Source organism: Mastomys coucha, unplaced genomic scaffold (genome assembly GCF_008632895.1).
Source record: "Mastomys coucha isolate ucsf_1 unplaced genomic scaffold, UCSF_Mcou_1 pScaffold22, whole genome shotgun sequence".
Lineage (NCBI taxonomy): Eukaryota > Metazoa > Chordata > Mammalia > Rodentia > Muridae > Mastomys > Mastomys coucha.
The window spans coordinates 200076625-200095222 of record NW_022196905.1 but is presented as its reverse complement, the minus strand read 5'-3'; the positions used below and the strand labels follow the sequence as shown (position 1 = coordinate 200095222).

At 41.3% G+C, this 18598-nt stretch overlaps 1 protein-coding gene across 2 annotated transcripts in view; it reads right to left on the bottom strand.

Annotated features, from left to right (window-relative positions):
* The window catches only part of Mfap3l (microfibril associated protein 3 like), a 43449-nt gene that overhangs the window by 6397 nt on the left and 18454 nt on the right, over positions 1–18598 (bottom strand). Inside the window, exons 1-2 of one of the 2 annotated variants that reach the window (XM_031339894.1) lie at positions 13865–14177; positions 12714–13140 (exon numbers count right to left, since the gene is read on the bottom strand). In XM_031339894.1, the coding sequence (XP_031195754.1) occupies positions 12714–13011 (298 nt within the window). In that variant the 5' untranslated portion in view covers positions 13012–13140; positions 13865–14177. Of the gene's footprint in view, positions 1–12713; positions 13141–13864; positions 14178–18598 lie in introns of those variants that run through there. The other variant, XM_031339895.1, reaches the window with a different exon arrangement.

Sequence of the window (18598 nt, the reverse complement as noted above, 5' to 3'; positions counted from 1 at the left end):
CCTTCACTGAACACATTTCCTGGGGGAGGTAAAGTCCTCTTAGAATGGAAAACATTTTAGATTCAACATAAAACCTGGACAGAATCAATTGAATTATAATTATTTGCTTGGGCAACTTATATTTGGGATTGATATCATCCTTCTATGATGTCAGCTAATTAAACATAATTTATGTCATTCATTTTGAGAATTCACAGTGAATTATCTATACTGTTTAGAGTTATAAGTGGACAATGAAGATTCAGAGGTCAAATATGAATTCACATCTATTGGCTTTAGCCTTGAAAATAAATGAAGTCCATCAGAGTGATGATAAGCCTGGTAAGAAGAAGGTGTTTTGGTAGATATGACCTCATGCTAGCCTGGGAATGAGATTCTAGATCCACTGGGATGGGATGAGTTCTGAGTCTGTGTCCCTGCAGCTCCCAAGATTTCTGTGAGGTAGGGCATTAGGTTTGGCTTCCAGGTATTGGGTCAGACTTAATAAATACTAACCCCCGCCTCATATTGTTTGTCTCCCACATAACAAGGAAGCTCCAATCTAAGGTTCTTGGGAGTTTTAAGGATTGAGTGGATAGTTCTTCACAAAAGTCTCTTGTACTCTGAGCCAACTAGAGGAGGTAGGATCATTTAACACACCTTTAAGTATCTATTATTGCCATGTTTCTGAACTGCTTCTTCCCATCACAGTAGCAGCTTTAACTTGCAATTAAAAGTCTAATGGGGTTGAGACTAGCTCAACTACTTCTAATGGCAGAGCCCATGCCTTGCCTTCACAAGTTCGAGACCCAGCACTGTTAACTTCTAGAGCTTGTAAATAGACATGGTCTCAAAGGACTACTGAATGGGGTTTCCGATGATCTGGTGTCTTCTAAGCCAAGGAACATGTTTAAAGAGGCTAGATTCACCAATGCAATCCTTTCCTGGAGTTACAGGATCTTCCTGCTGCCTACTGTATTGACTCTGGCAGAGGTCCCCACTTAGACACTGTCAAATTTCTTTGCCTTCTGAAAGAACATGTGCAAAGGTGGTTCCTGGGGTCCCCAAGTAACTCTGTTTAAACAATCAAGCCCATGTACTTCCCCTAAGAGTAGAAAGCGCTGGCTTAGAAAGTCTAGTAATTTCAGTTTCTTGTGAATTCGTTGAAACAGACAACACAGCATGTGGTCCATGATAGCATGATAGTCTCCATTCTGATGCAGCAAATGCAACCTTTCATCCTCCATGATGATCCTTAATCTTTCTGCTAAATATCCAGCTGCATATGCAATGACTGGGGCCAGGGAAACTGCTTTATCTGTTTATTTTCCTATAATGTACATGTTTCATGTAGATTACAGCAGGCACAGGAAAAAATACTCTCATGGATGGACAGTTTATTCTACATGAAGGTGCTGGATTTCAGAGACTAGCCTTGGAAAGTGTTCTTATATCACCTGCCTCCCTTCTGTTGGATGTTGGATGGTGAGGAAGAGTCAGAATTGAGTAGGTTAATCTGGTTGTCTCCACTCCACCGCCTTTCTACACTCATTACCTGGAGAAATTATTAAAAACACAAAGCTTGGGCTTGGGACAGGAGAAAGCAGGGGATTTAGTAAACTAGGGACAGAGGTGCCTGATGGAAGTTAACAATAGCTTTCTCCCCATACTCAAGTAGGTTTAGTGAAATTCCATCCACTTTTATAGGAAGAGAAAATGCAAAAATACAGAGCAGCTACAAGGAATGTTTTCCTCTACTGAGGATTTTAAAATGTTCTGAATTTGACCTTTATACTTATTCCAGACATACTTAAAATTTTCTACTGACTCTCATTTATCTAATCTTGGGCCAAGCAGTTAAATTCAGACATTCAGACACTTTGCAAGTGTCTTCTTGTGCTGTTAAAAGGAGTGTAGTTTGGTACCAAACACAACCTGATTTGTTGCTCGCTGCAGTTGATTATGGGGAATGATTGCTTACAAATATATCATGGTTTGTAGCTCAGAACTAAACTAACTTAACTTAAACTAACGTCTCTTAAATAATATATGTCTAACACTTAAAAATCTCATTTACTCTTTTTAATAAGTATTTATTTATTTATTTATTTATTTATTTATTTATTTGTAGGTATACGAACCTACATGAGTTTATGTGCATCATGTGTGCATGCAAAAAAGCCAAGAAGAATGTCAAGTCAGGTCCATGGGGCTTGAATTTCAGATAGTTATGAGGTATCATGTGGGTTCTGGGAATAAGCCTGGCCTCTCTACAAGAGCAGTAGGTGCCCTAAACTGCTAAGCCATCTCCTTGTTTGTCTTCAAACTTTGAAGCCCAAACACATATGTGTGAAGTGAGCATTATGATTTAACTGTAAGGCATAACAAATATAAACACAAATACTGGGATCCCCAAAGAGTTTGGTCTTTTACCATTATTTCAGTTAAATAACAGCTATTTCTTTTCCAACCTAGGATGACATTGACACATCATTTTAGTTCTTGAAACCAACAGCATGTTTGTTTTGTGAAGTCAGGTAATATCAAAGCCACTTAGGTTACTGCCCATGTATCATATCATAAAATGAACACATGATCTAGATTAACAGTTTGTCACCAGGCCACAAAGGAAGTCAAAATACTGGAAGCCTATATACACATACACACACAAGCATGCATGCACATACACACTCACACAGAAACACTCATGCATACACATTCACATACATACACACACTCATGTACTACACATATAGTCATAGACACATGAATGCACTCACATATGAGTACATGAGTACACACACACACACACACACACACACACACACACACACACCCCTTCCAATGCTTATGTAAGATGAATTAAAGTTCTGATCCTCTGATCTTAAAGGCTCAGTACATATTTGTTTCTTTCTCTTGGCTGGTAATTTCACTGTTTTCTGGACAGTAAGGCTCCAAAACTCTACACCACCTTAGCTTCCCCTCAGATTAGTGGGAAATAATCTACTCATGATCTACTAACATATCGAGACCTGAAAACCAGAAAGAGGCTATGAATTATGCTTTGTGGTTTTCCTCCCTCATGTTGGACCAGGCTCAAGAAACCTTTCCTCAGGGTAGCACCCCAGCTGGAATCATGGTGTGCCATAATTTCCCATGCACCTCCATCTGTGAGAATACCCTCCCTGAGACCGATTCTGGAAGGGTCCCAACTTTGACTGCCAAAACGTGAAAGACATAAGCACCCCCACAGTGACTGTCACAGGAAATCTCTGGTGCCATGAATACGAAGCAGACACACACACCAGGCTGCTGCCGGGTGGTTGAAACTGTAGCTGGTGGGAATCTCAGAGCTATGCACTGAATTTTCATGAAGCTGTGCCACTTCAGTGCAAATAAAAACCTGAAGCGTCAGCAGCTGAAGCCAAGGCGGCTCCACAGGCAATGCTTTAGGAGGCAATAAAAGGACAGGCTGTTAATGATGACTTACCTTCTGAAAAGAAAACAGAAGAAATGTCAAGCATTTCCCCAGTACTCATCTAAGTTCCTTCTCTTACCCATTTTCTGTGTCTTGCTCAGGTTGTAACCTCCCACCCTCAAATTCCACTTTCCCTCCATCGTCTTTCTTCCTAGTGCTGCCTTGCAAAGTGACAGCACCTCTGAGGCTTCAGGCTAAAATACAGACATATTCATTATTGTAGATTTGTGGTCACCTAGCAATCTGTCACTGTCTTCCTCCGGGAACTCCCGGGCCCATGGACATCTCTCGCACGTGACTCACAGGAGAATGAACTTACTGAGACAACCTCTCCTTTACAAAGAGAGGAGCTAACAGGTGTGGGTTCTGAGCTGGGCTGCAGGGCGTGTGCTGGCCTTCATGAAGATGCTGACATTTCCATCAGGGTGGTGATCTTGTTTATCTTGCTTACTCATTCAGTCAACGGGATACCACTGAATAAATTGTGAGTGTACCAGGCTTGGTAGATGATGAGAATACAAAGATGAGTAAGAAATGAATCCTGACTACCAAAATCATCCAGTCCCAGTGAGGAAGGACTCCAGCAGACAGCCCTAGCATGGAGTGCATTGACATGCTAAGGAAGGAGGGCAGAGTTCCAGCAGGTGGAACCAGAACTCTTGGGGCCAGTGGGGGAGGGGGGGTGGAGGAAGAAGCAAGAGAGAACACTGGTGTGAGGTGCTGAGCTTACAAACCATGCATAAAACCAGAGCAGGGCTTAGATGAAGACAAACTTGAAAGGAATGCAGGCTAGAGTTAGGGGGCCTGTAGCACATGGCAAGAGAACTGGATGACTTTGGCCCCTTTGATTTTAGTGTTTCATTTTTAACTGACATTTTCAGGCACCACACACACACACACATTTCTTATATTTCAGAGGACCAATACCTTCCCAATTCCTGTCTGCCTAGACCACTCTCTTTCTCACTTGAGTGAGTCCACAGGCTGACTCAACTCTTATTTCCCGAATCTCATGCCATCTCTGACCCCTATTAAGTCAGAGAAGAAAGTCTGAAATTCCCGATAAGAAGTAACTAGCTGGAGTTTTAAGAATGAGTCGAAGGCATTTCAAATCAGTGGAGAAAGATCTTTGGGCTAACCAACCAGACATTATATGAAAAAGACGTGTACATCTCTGTTTTATGTAATAAATAAAAACCCAATCACACACTCTTAGGATATGAAATTAAAACTATGAAATTAATAGAAGACATAAAACTTTGATTAACTTGGGGGATGGAGGTTCTTTCTAGGCATTTTCAAGAATTTCAGAGGCTATAAAGGGAAATGTGGATGGATCACATTTTCCACCTATGTGGATGGATCACATTCTCCACCAAATGAACAGGTTTTGAGTCATAAAAATGTATCACAGAAAAGTTGAAGGAAGATACAGATTGAGAGAAAATTCTAGAATATATGACAGACCAATGCTTAACAACTACGAAACATAAAACAACAACACAACAGAACCCCCAACAACAACAACAACAACAACCACTTATGAGTTAAGGCAAAATCCAAAAGAAAATTAGGGAAAATACATGAACAGGCAATTTGTAAGAAATAAGGACCTGAAACAGTATCAGAGTTTTCTGGCCAGGACTGGATAAATAAATCAAAATTAAACTTAAAGTGATCAGGCCTATTTTAAAACATTAACTTTCACTTTTTCTGTGGCCAAAATAAAGAGGATGGCAACGAGTGCAAATTGCATCACTCAGAATGCATGGAAGGATACTACCTGCACTCAGGTAGACTATCCTGGTTGGATGAATTTTTGGAAGCATGGTTGGAGGCATCTACGATCTTCCTCTAGACCTCTCGAAACTTTTTAAACCAGGTACCCCCCCCCACCAACCAAACAATAGGCAAACATTAATGGATACAACAAAAATCAAGGCAATGAAAACAAATGTCATTTTTTAAGACAATATGTCTTGCTTAGATGACATCTCCTCCTGGAATCCCCTCCCCCCACATACACACTATGGTATTGGGGAATAATAGTTCCAGAACTTTCCTTCCCTGCCAGGTCTCTCTAGAGGAGGCTGCAATTTAGTTCCAAGGCAGGTAGGTGATGAGTCTGGGATCCTGGCATGCTGACTTGTGCAGGAGTTACATCATAATGTCACACCAACAGGACAGTCAGCCTTCTGGCAAAGAGATCAACAGAACGCTGTGGTTGGAATTAAACTTGGATGCAACAAGGGCTCCTCCAATTATGACTATCATGACTCAACATGAACCCAACACACGGCACCATCACAACCATACAACAAACACGTTTGCAAACAACCACTGATCCAATTACTGCCACATGGATGCGAACACCATCGATGTGTTCAAGAGCTAAAGAGCCACAAGGAAAATGAGGGTACAACCTATAAAGTTCCCCCCAGGTGGTCACAGCTTGTCTCTCCAAAAACCTGTATCTTCCCTGCTTTTCCTGAGGCTGAGCACTAAAGAGGAGCATCATTGCTCTCAGAATGTCCACGGGTGACTTATTTAAACGAAGGAGTTTTTCCCTGGATAGTACCACTCTGAATATACGCATAAGCCAGCTGATATGATACTCCCCTCTATCTCCAGAGTGGTAGGGTAAACAGAGTAAAACTGCTCCCAGTCTCCTTTGGGTATTTAGACCCTTAAGCTTTACAGCCTCGAAAGGAGGAGATCTGACAAAATTAGTATGCTGTTCTTTAAAACCAATATACACAAAAAATAATTAGGTGGTGAGCATTCCAATGCACGCTTATGCAAATATAAATAGAGGATCTCTTGAATGAGTATCACATTACATCGACACTTTTCAAAATAGCATAGAATGTGTGTGTTTGCGTCTATAAATGTGATGCATATTTTCAACCATGGAAAACAGGCTGGTGAGGAGAAAGGACCCCATGCCTCTCTTCAAAATATAATTGAAAATAAATTTAGTACTGCATGGCTGCACCTGTTCCAAGCAGCAGATGACAGCTCCTTGAAGCCACTGAAGACTCAGGTTACAAACACTACCCTGCAAGCACGATGGGGCTCTTATCCCCACCCCTCAAGCCTCCTAAGAGCCCTCTTCAGAGAGAGTGCTGGGGTAGTTCTAACAAGCCATTTCCCATGGAGCAAAGGCATCCTGGGATACTCGTTCATTCAGCTTTCAGGGCAGGATAGTCAGAGTAGAAGGATTTGCTCTTCAAATCTTGCAGTTCTGTTCTGCTTAGAGGAACTGTTATCTGAAAGGAACCTGCTGCCTTTATATTCTGGTAAAGGAAAAATAACAAAAACAAAATTTGATCCTCTTGCTAATTTGATACGATAATCTCAATTTAAAAAAAAAAAAGCCAATTACATCATTCTATGCACACTAGTGACAGGCTCTTTTGAGAGTAGCTCTCCCAAAAAAATGGGAACACAATATACTTGCTTCAGAAAAATGACTTCCATTTGAGAAATCTCAGCTGTCATTCTTATGTGACCTGGATCTGAAAGGGTCCTTTCATGGCGAAGACTGTAACTGTCTGGGTTGACATCCCAAATTAAGCATAACTTACTAAAGAAACATTCAAATGGTGGTTATCAGGTTAACCTTTAATATGGACCAACCTTGAAGGTGAACCCAAATATCATTAACCGACCCCTGTTATGGGAAAATACATGAGAGGTTTAAAGACCTTGCTCAAAGATCTACTTCAGAAGGTTTCTTTAGTGAGTGTGTGTGTGTGTGTGTGGGGGGGGGTTCTCTGGAAGGCCAGGACTTCTCAATCCTGGCACTTCTACCTGTGGTGCTGGTGTTATGGGGCCTATTCTGCCTATGGGGGGCCTTCCAGCCCCACCCTTGGCCCTCGGTCATTACATGTGGACCGTGGAGCTCCCAGTAGATCCCCAGTTATGAGAAGCACGCTTGTCTCAGAATGGACCACAAGGACCCTTGATGGTGGTAGGAACAGGTTCCATATAAAAAAATCAAAATGGAATGTTTATCCTTCACAGAATATACTTTGTAATTTTTATATACTTTGCCTTCAGGAGAATAAGGACAACAGCTACCAAAAAAACCAGTTTGTACACAAAAATGACTCTTGCCTACTAAACTGACAGGATGGTTATTTTGAAATTTCAAATAGCATTTAAGAGGATATTAATTTTTTTTGCACTTACTGAAAAAAATTTATGATTATTATTAGTGTGTGTCACAATGCACGTGTGGAGGTCAGAGAGGACATCTGGGAGCCGTTTTTCTCCTTTCACTGTGGGTGCTGGAGGCTCAAACTCTAGTTGCCAGGCTTGTAGGGCAAGTGTCCACTGAGCCATGCTACCAGCCCAAAAATAAAACTTAAAAAGGTTCACTTACTTTGATTTTCGAGTATGAGTGTTTTACCTTTATGTTTTATGTATGTGCACTTCCTGAATGCCTGGTACATGAAGAGGCCAGCAAACGGCATTGGATCCTCTGTAAACGGCCTTAGAGATGGTTATCAGTCATTATGTGGGTGCTGGGAATTGAGTATAGTCTCTTGTAAGAGCAGCCAATACTCTTAACTACTAAACCGTCTCTCCAGACCCCCCAAAGTAATTTTTTTTTGAGTTTGAAAAACTGAGACAAAAATGAGAAATTATCCAAAAACTTCTTTGTATTACAATAGACTCTATATTAGGAAATGGGGATTTTAGCACTTGAAATGAGAAATTATCCAAAAACTTCTTTGTATTACAATAGACTCTATATTAGGAAATGGGGATTTTATCACTTGAAGTATATTATTGTGAGGACAGAGCAGAATATTAACAATAATAGCAGCTGTCATTTTCTGTGAACTATATTTTATGTATACTGTATGTTATGTATATTACAGGTGTATGTATGTATGTGTGTGTGCACATGAGTGTGTGTATATGTAAGTTCTAGGTACTGTGCCAAGCATTTAACAGACAAGTGTTTATTCAATACATGCAACTCAGCTTGGTAGAAAAGACAGGATTCTCTCTGTTTTACAGAAGAGAAAACCTGGGTTTAGGACAGCTCACCACTTAAATTGCAAAAACTTGGTTTAATGCCTTTGGGTGGCTATTTTTAAATTCTCAAGTATTTAATGTACTAAATGAAGAATTTGTGGCCTTTTTGTAGACTGATTTCCTACTTTACACTGAAGGTAAAGGGCTATTTATAATTAACTCTGTGAGAACTGGTCCCCTATATCTTATGTACACTGTACATTATGTATATTATAGGTGTGTGTATGTGTGTGCATGAGGGTGTGCAGGAGAGAATGTATGTGAGAGTTTGTGTATGTGTGTACGTGTGTATGTTCATGAATGTGTGGGGCTATGTGTGCATGTCAATGAATATGTGTGTATATGCATGAGCGTGTATGGATGTGTGTGTGTGTGTGTGTGTGTGTGTGTGTGTGCGCTTGATAAAGCAGAGAAGAAATGACCCTCTTGATGTGTGTGCGCATGCATGCTTGATAAAGCAGGAGAAATGACCCTCTTGATGTGTGTGTGCATGCGCGCGTGCATGCTTGATAAAGCCGAGGAGAAATGACCCTCTTGATGTGTGTGCACATGCGCGCGTGCGTGCTTGATAAAGCAGAGGAGAGAGAAATGACCCTCTTGAAACCTGACTGACTTGTGACTTGCAGAACTGGTTAAAAGGCATTTCTAGTCTATTAAAAGATTCTGTGATACACTGAAGCAATGTAAAGGCAGCTCTGGTCAGTTTTCTCCTACGTTGCTTAGTCAAGAAAATTCCTGACTGAGTTCGACGATAGGGTATTATGTAAAATAAATTCACACAAAAAGGAGATTTTTTTTTTTTAAGGAAGGGTATTTAAAGGAGGAACTTGCCATCTCTAACAGCCAGGCATATTCCCAGGGTCTTGTACGAGTCGACTTTCTTGAAATAATTATTACTTTTATTATATACACCTTTGATGGAGATGTTAATGTGAATTTAAATGGTTTTACATTACTGTAAGAAAGCACAGCGAACTACATTAGAGAATTAGCACGTCTGAAATAATTGGGTACTTTTCTTAACCCTTCTCAGTCACATAGACATTTCTACTCATCTCCAGCAAAAGAAAAAACAAAAAAACAAAAAACCGAAAACAGTCCGTTCTGGCCAGTTGCATTCATGTGTGTTTGAATTCTGGAACTTGGGTTGGTGGACCGCCCGAAACACACATTTAGTGAACTTCTAAACTGTAACTCTCTCAGATGGAGATTACACATTATGCTTTCCTGGTCCATTTCCTGGAAATGAACTGAGCAAAGTCAGGAAAGCCAAACGAACCAGCTGCTGCTGCTCATGTCAGGACAGGAAATGGCCCCATTCTTTCTAGCACAGATGGGACCACCACACAGAGTAGCTCTATCATTCTCTCTGCATATGATATGATATGAAATTGTTACTTTCCAGGCTAGTCACCAAGTCAATGATAATCAGCTCCTGTGAGCAACCTGACCGATGATTTTGAACACATTTGTGTATGTGCATGACATACATATCCTACAGCAAAAAATCCTAATCCGAACTAGGATGCTAGTAGATAAACAGTCTCCACAAAATTTTTCACTGGTTGAGAACTTAAGACTAAACAGCCTCTGGTCTGATACAGGGAAAACAACTGGCTTTGCTCTGGTTGTGTAGTCTTTTCCAGCCTTCTGACTTCCCATCTGCATCCCTTAGGTCCAGCGGCACCTCCCTTACTTGCTTACCATAAGGACTAGAAGTTTTACACATAACTTGGTCTACACGCTTACATGTAGTCATTGTTAATGGCGATGATCCAAATTTGATTTATCTAGCTTAAACGGTCCCCCTGTAGGTACATAAATTCCTACTAAATGGGATACCAGCACAATTTTCATCCAGTATCCAATCACCCTTTTGCTCCATTACAAATGAAACGCTGTCCAATTTAAATCCCCAGTACTGGCTTGAAAACAGAAGTCTATGTCTGTGTTATAAAATGGACGTTTATATAATGAGAAATTAAAGGCTGTGGGCTCTCCCAGGCTGCCCCAGTTCCACGGCAGTGCTAACGCTTCCTGTGGAACGCTCCTTCCTGCCACTTCCCACGTGCTGCCTACTTGCTAAGTGTGATGTTTGCTGCATTTCGCCCATGTGCCTTGTGCTCTGAAATTACTATTATTACGTATTGTAATTACAAAAGCTGTGCGGGGGACATCAAGTACCGGTATCGTGTGTCCTTTCTTGAGAAATTGAAAATACATCTTCTTTTATGAGATTTAAACCTGCTAGCTGATTTATCAGCAAGTCTACAGGGAAGGCGTGAGTGCTGAATGATGCTGCATATTCTCAAGCACTGGGTAGCTTAGAGTCTACAGACAGGGTATTCTAATAGGCCACTTGAGCTACCGCGAGTGGAATAAATTTAAGACAGGTGTAAGTACCGTCTAGTGTAGCTCAATCACCTTTACAGGCTGATGAAGAAGGCAAGCCAGGGTGTCTGCTTGCTGAGGCTGATGCCATGGTTCCTAGGACCTTTGCAATGAGGACACTGTACATTTCTCTGAAGCAGTAGGTACTACTATGGAACAATATCCAAAGTGATGAACTTTCCATTCCCATATTACATTGTTACTATGAGTTTCTTCCTCTCTAGAACTTGGTAGTTCAGATCACAAACTCCCTCTTTAAATACCAAGGGGGTATCATTTGCTTCATGGTTCACGTGAAAGGTGGATTCTGGCCTGGGGTTCTTGTTCCTCTCAGTTCAGTCATCCTGATCTCCCTAGGAGTGGTCCAGCCCTGCATTAAGACCTGCTAAGGTTACTGAGGCCTGCCTGTGTGTTACCATGGCTACTGTTCGCCCTTCTCTAGTGTGATGTCATCCTTTTGACTTATGGCTGGGATAGAAGGGGTGGTGTTTCTCTCTACTGTCAGTGGTGAAGGCTCTGGCAACAATCTGATTGACAGCAGCCTCTCAGGCAGATTTTAGGGAAGGAGATGACTATGACATCTGTAAAGAAGCCCCCTCTCTCTTAGAACTCCCATGATAGCACAGTTGGAGTTGGTGGAGAATGGCTGTCCCTTGTCTAGGTTAAACGTACATATATATAATATTTTGATTGAAGGGAAGTAGCTACATGGTATAGTTGGGAGTTGCTAAACCAAACAATGTCAGTGGTAGTGTGACAGCCAGGGGCACAGCCCAGGCAGTTAGATGTCTAGCAGTCTTCTCCACTGGGAACACAACCATAACACAGACGTGCGCAATTACAAGAACCTCCTAAGGAGATGCAAAGCATTTGCCGTTCGTTTGCAGAGCAATTAAGATAATATGAGGGGAAGAGATTAAATATGGAGCTTTTCTTTTCTGGAGCAGAAACTCTTTTGGGGATTGTTCGTTGGTTAGAGGGTTAAGGATGGGGAGGGCAAAGCGGAAGAAGGGGGGAAGAGGGCTGCTTCTGAACAACCATCTTTGTATTCTTCCACCCCCAATGCCCTACTTCATTAGTCAAAACCCTAATCAAGCAGATTAGCTCTTCCCCGTCAATCCCAGCATGCTCAGATTTTCACATAATTATTCCTCACAAGAAGAGTAGATTCTGGATGCTAGGAAAGCCTGTCTCTGAATGCAATCTCTGGTAAAGGAAGCTCAGGGCTCAGGAAGAGAGGATGCTTATTTTCTGGTGAGAAACTCATTCATTAAAAGCCAAATGTCTTATATGTAGCCCCATGCAGGCTCCTCCTTACCCCCCTACCCAGACCTCAGCCAGGTCCCCAGGAGCATGGAATGGTCTCTGCAGGTGGCTGAGAGCCTGCCTAGACAATTCTTTAAGAAATTGGTCATTAAATCCATAGTGGTTAAGTTGAATGGATACTGAATAATAAACAGTTGCTCTATTGCTTATTTGAACCATTTCTATGATAGGAAATAGAAGTCTCATAATGGAACATATACTTGAGGAAAACCCTTCTCTAACCTCTACAATATCTTGAGTACATCATAGCATAACATTCTAAGAGTTCTTTCCAAAGACACCAGTGTTTGCCCTTTGTCTTCCAATTCAATGATTAAAAAAATGAATTAATTTATACCTTTGAGTCCTTATGAGTATACAGTCTCCCTTATGTCTTTGCACAAGAAGACAAAAAGAATCTTTAAGTGACTTGTATGAGGACCACCCACATTAAGGGTGTGGGCTCTTATGTCCCCATTTCTAATTTATAACAATAGAACTTGAAGCCTACCTCCTCCTCTCTCCTTCTCGTCGTCAATTTCTTTCAACAGCTTGCCAACAGAATTGTACCACTTAAACTCTAGGTCAGGAACGCCATAAGCACTGCAATTAATCAAGGCACTGTTCCCCTCTTTGACTATGATATGGTCAGTTCTGGCAATGATTATGGGCACAGAGCCCAAGACCACATCAGTGCCATTTAAAGTGCTGTTGGTCACACTCTTAGCAGTGGCTAGAGTGGATACTAGGATTAAAAAGGGCACAGAAGGTGGTAAACACACAGTCAGATGGCTCTTCCAAAGACCCATCTTCTTTGCTTGTTCTGTAAGGCCAGAGATGGTTTGCCAATGGAATCTTCTATCAGACCGCACACTGCTCAGAGCAGGCCATGGGACAAGCCTGTCCTGGATCCATGGAGTTGGTACTTGATCAAGAATCTGTTTGAAAAAATATATACATACAAATATTAACATTGATTCCATAAACAAAACTTGTAAAATAATAGCAATCCAGTGAAAGTATAAACCTCTATCTTTTTTAACTAAAACATATGTTCTAGTACTCCAATATTAGTTTATATGAGTATAATCTTAATAATACACATTTACATGTTTATATTAAAACCATAAGAACAATTATATTCCTTGTGATAAATTGACATTATCTTTTTTTGTCTTTGTCTTTTGGGTTGTGCTCTTCAGGCAGGATATCATATATCTAGTCAGTCTGGTTGCAAATTTGCTATGTAGCTGAAGATAGCTTTGAATTCCAAATTCTCCTGCCTCTACCTCCTAAGTGCTGGGATTATAGACATGGACCACCATACCTGAATATTACATGACTTGTTAATTTACACGACTTCTTCTTAATTTTATAACATTTCTTGACTTCCCCGCTATTCACTGAGTATTACAAGGTTCTTTCTACCCAACCCTTGCCCAAGGGTTCCTATTTCTTTTTCAAAGCACATGTCTTTCCAATGCATTTCAATGGTCCCAGCTCCTACTCTGCCGGCATTAGGAAAGACTCCCTTGAATCAGCCTGGTGGTCTCATAACTCATGAGAGCATCCATACCTCACCCAATTTCCCCATCCCTATGAACTGCACAGACTTGCTCTCTCTCATCTGTGTTAGTTACCAACTGACGAACAGTCACTCACCGAATTCCCTGGTTTTGATCTTCATCTGCCTCCCTATGACTGGGTAACATCATCCAGATATATAGAGTAACATGATGGTTTCTTCTATGCCTAAGGTCTAACTTCCACTTGTTCCCTTACACCCTACACCACCCCCTCATTTCACCCACTATACTTCTAGCCACACCCAGTGTACCAATTCTAAATTCTAAAGTTCCATGTAATTCCCAGGTTCTAAATTAACCTTTTAGCTGCCATCTACCATCTCTGCAGATATCTTTCTCTTCTCCCTGGACTTTCTGACCCTTGTTTTTCCTCAGTCTTTCTCCCCATATATGGCTTTCATGTTTTATTCAGACCCAACCATATAGACCACAGACTACAATGTCTTCTCTCCTTATCTTCATGGCACATTTACTCCGCTTGTAGATGACCTTGATCAAGCCAACTGTCTTCCTCACTTCTACACCCAGGAGGCAGAGCACTGCTGGGAAGAACTGTTCAACCATGTAATCACTTTGATAATGAAGGAATGCACACTGACTCTTGCCAGGCACTGGGGGCATCTGGCAGTCTACCCGTATTCATTTGGCTTAGAATTGTCTTTCCACAATGCTTATGACATCATCAGATTGATAATCAAGTATCCTGAGCCAGTGGTATTCTAATCTTAAAATAGCAGAGACCATCTTTCTTCTACTAGTGCTTCAGGTCATAAATCCCCAGTACTTATTATTCTGCAATTTGGAAAGCATCTTGTATCTCATGCTCAGTTGCTTACATGCCATCCCTCCCCCACACTCTTATGTTCTATATTTTACTTGCTCTTTCATTAAGTAGCCCTTGTTAATCCCACCATCACTCCTTTTTGCCAAGTAGTTGTCTTCCTCTACCCAAAGCATTATGACAACCGGTTCTCTTTCTGGGATCGTACACTTAGTTATTACTGAATACTTTTTTATATGAGGTAGAGCCTCACTTAATAACCTAGACTGGCACTTAACCTACAGTCATCCTACTTCTTCATTCCCAGGAGGACATGAGCCACCATGCCCAAGACCCGCTGTCATTCTTGCTTCTTAAACTTCTATTAATTCCTAGGGTTCATCACTAGCTCTGTCCCTCCTTTTTAATACATAGCCCTTTTAAAGGTTTCATCTAATACTTTTATTCCCACTCAAACTCTATTGTATCCAAAGCCATTTCTTTCATCCCTTTTCCTGAATTTCTTCTGATCAGTGTGGTCAACTTCCCACTAGACATCTTTGGCTGGATATTCTGTATATACCTCAAATTTAACAATACAGAGGCAAACACATTTTTTATACCCAAAATATGCTTTATTTCTTGGATTCATGATCTTTGCTCAGGGCTCCATTCTCTGGGAAGGTCTGGATGTGTATTCTCATTTCCTAGAGCTTCAGAAGACACATACAGTTGAGTTTACTTCAGGAACCACAATGACCAGCTCAGAAGGATATTCCTAAATGGTGCAATAGTGGCATTTGCATCTGAGAAGTAATAAACAGCTATTTAATTTGAATTAAGGCCTACTCCTTTTGATGGTGCCTACCCCTATGGCCTACACATGCCTGGAGCGGTCAACAAACCCTAGTGGATAATCAATTACTTCTAACTGCATTTGAAAGTCTTATTTTTATACCCAAAGATAAGAGGAAACCCTACCCTTTATCATAGAAGATTCTTTTGGCAGCAGATGGAGACTACTATAGAGATGCAGTGACTGGCCAAATGCTGAGAATAAGTGTCAGTGAATGGAGACTACTATAGAGATGCAGTGACTGGTCAAATGTTGAGAATAAGTGTCAGTGAATGGAGACTACTATAGAGATGCAGTGACTAGTCAAATGTTGAGAATAAGTGTCAGTGAAGTACTCAACCATATTTAGTAAATCTATACCACAACTCTCAACATCAAAGGCTCAAGGAATGTAGTAAAAGAAGGGGTGGAGAGATTTTTAAGATCCAGAGAATCAGGATGCCTGGTGTGAGAAAGTATCTTCTAGACATGCCAGGGAAACTGCACCCATGAAATCTTAACATGGTTCCCTAAACAAGGCCTTCAAGATAACCCCACAAATAGACATGAAAATAAGGATGAAGAAAATTCCATGAGGCCCCATCCCTACATGAAGAACTACAGCAATCACAGCTGCTGAGGGGGGCAGTGCTGAATTAATCCCCTGCTAGGTTATCTAGTCCCTAGTGGTTGGCCCGAAACACAGGGACATATGAACAACAATGAATGGACTCAGTATATTATGTACAAGTATGTGACAATCATAAGTTTAGAAGAGGAGGCAATGAACCTGGGAGCCACTCTCTGTAAGGAGAAGTTGAATGGGGAGAGGGGTGTAATGATAAAACAATCACAGTGTACTCATATGTAACACTCTCAAGAAAACTTATAAAATGTAATAAATAGACGTGACCCCTGATAGATTGACCATGCTGAAGTGGATAGGTTGCATATCCAAAAATATAAAACAGCATAAATTGGACTTGATGGTTTTAAGGAAAAAAATAGATAACAAAGCTGTGTGGACCTGGGAGGAGTTGTGTGTGTGGGGGTGGGGGATGCACAGGATCAAAATTAATTATATGTAAATTTCAAAGAACTAATAAGAATAAGTAAATAAATTACTTTAAAAAACAAAAGTGCAATTGAAAATATTGGTTGGAACTTTTTCCATCCTTGCCACTGCTTCGTCTGAGTAACTGTGCGGCAGTAAGGATCAACTCCAACTTTGTATCATCTCTCAGATGTTGTGAGGCAGTCTTCTGTAGCTTCCGTCTGTCCTTTCTGTAGCTCCCACCTGGTTGCTATAGCCTTGGACAGGGAACTGCCTTCCGTAGCCCAAACCCTTTAGAGCTGTTCCTTTGTCTCTCTTCTTCCCATCCCACAGGATCTGAATTCTAACCCTTTCACACATTCAAAAAGTATTTATATTTAACAGGGACCATAGGCAGACTCTCCTCTCAGTCTTGGAGATGGCAAGAGTAGACAGCAAAGGTTGTTTATGGTAAGTGGGACTTACAGTCTCCTGGGAAAAGAAGAAAAGGACAGACATGTAAAAATAAGCGTTATCAATGCATGATGCAGGTTTAGAAACACACACTGTGATGACTTGGTGCTGAGTTAGCTAGTTAGAAAAGCCTTCACTGAGAGAGTGACACAGAGCCAAGGCTTCAGTGCCAAGACCTGGGAGAAGAGAACTCTGGGTAGAAAGGAACAGAAGAGGCAGGTCCTGGATAAGGAAGTACCACCGAGGGGGTACTGCAGGGTGGGTGAGAGTAAGGCAGGTCCTGAGTAGGTCAGAATAAGGAGTCTACATCTTCGCTCATGCTCACCGAGAACATTATGCAAGGGAATTAAAAACAATTTTCAAACTCACTGAGGTATCGTTTCCAGACAGTAATCCTTAGCCATTTTAGGTATGCGTCTATGCAACTGTCACAATAAATACGATTGATTAAAAAACTTTTCTTACCCAAAGTTCCATGTTACCCCCTTCCCAGTTTTAGCATTCTATGATACAGCATAGTGATTATTGAGCTCCAATGGGTTAAAGCTCATTTCCTCCTGTGGACACCTAGTTGTTTTAGCACCATCTGTAGAAGACTCTCCTTTCTCCAGTGGATTACCTTGCTTTCCTGCCAAATACTATCATAAGTGGCCGAGTCTACTTCTAAACTCCTTATTCTGTTCCACTGATGCTGAGATCATCTCCTTATGCCAATACCATAGTGACCATACTTTCTCGCTCATTTATCTGAACTGTTTGCTATGCCTCTGACACATAGGATGCTCAGCATATGTTTGGCGAATGAACAGAGACCTTTCCAAGGGAAGGGATCATGCCTCTGGTTTCCAACACAATCAACCCAAAGAGGTAACTATTGATGATGACATTGTCTAGCCACTTTTTATTTTATTTGTTTTAGAAGAAAGAAAGGAGTTTTCTCTACAGTTTCCTTGGGGTTCTAGTGCCTGCTGTCTCAGCATAGCCAACACCCTTCCCATTAATACAAACCTTATGACCAAGGCATAAGCTATGAGGCAGGCTAGACCCTAATGTGGCTCTGGAAATGGCTTCCTTTTTTCTGGCTGAACTTGTGGGTTCCTCTCATCAGGGAGGTTGCAAGTTGACCTCTTCAGTGCAGAAGAGTAGCTCGGAGCAGGGCTTGAGCTAGGAGTGGGACTTCAGGTAATCACACTGGACAAATACTTACTGAGCATAAGACAGGTTTGAGTACACTGGAACTGCATATTGCCTGCCTTGACAAACAAGAATGACTGGCTCCACATACAAAGCTATCTTTATTGGAGCTGGGCTTCTTAAGTCTCCTTTTTAAGTTATGCTATTTAGAGAATGTAGCTTGGTGGCTTAATGCCATATTGATTGTTAGTTACCCTGGCACCAGAAGCCATTGCAGTGGCTTCCAGTTCTGGATCCTCTGTGTGTGCATTGATGTTTTTGCCTATATATATGTCTGTGCGAGGGATTTGGATCCCCTGGATCTGGAATTACAGACAGCTGTGAGTGATTATGTAGATGCTGGGAATTGAACCCCGGTCCTCTGGAAGAGCAGCTGGTGCTCTTAACTGCTGAGCCAACTCTCTAGCCCTTGGGTCCTTGGTAGATACTCTAGTCTGAGAATTCAAAAACTTGCCCCTTTGACTCTCTCTCTCTCTCTCTCTCTCTCTCTCTCTCTCTCTCTTTCTCTCTCTCT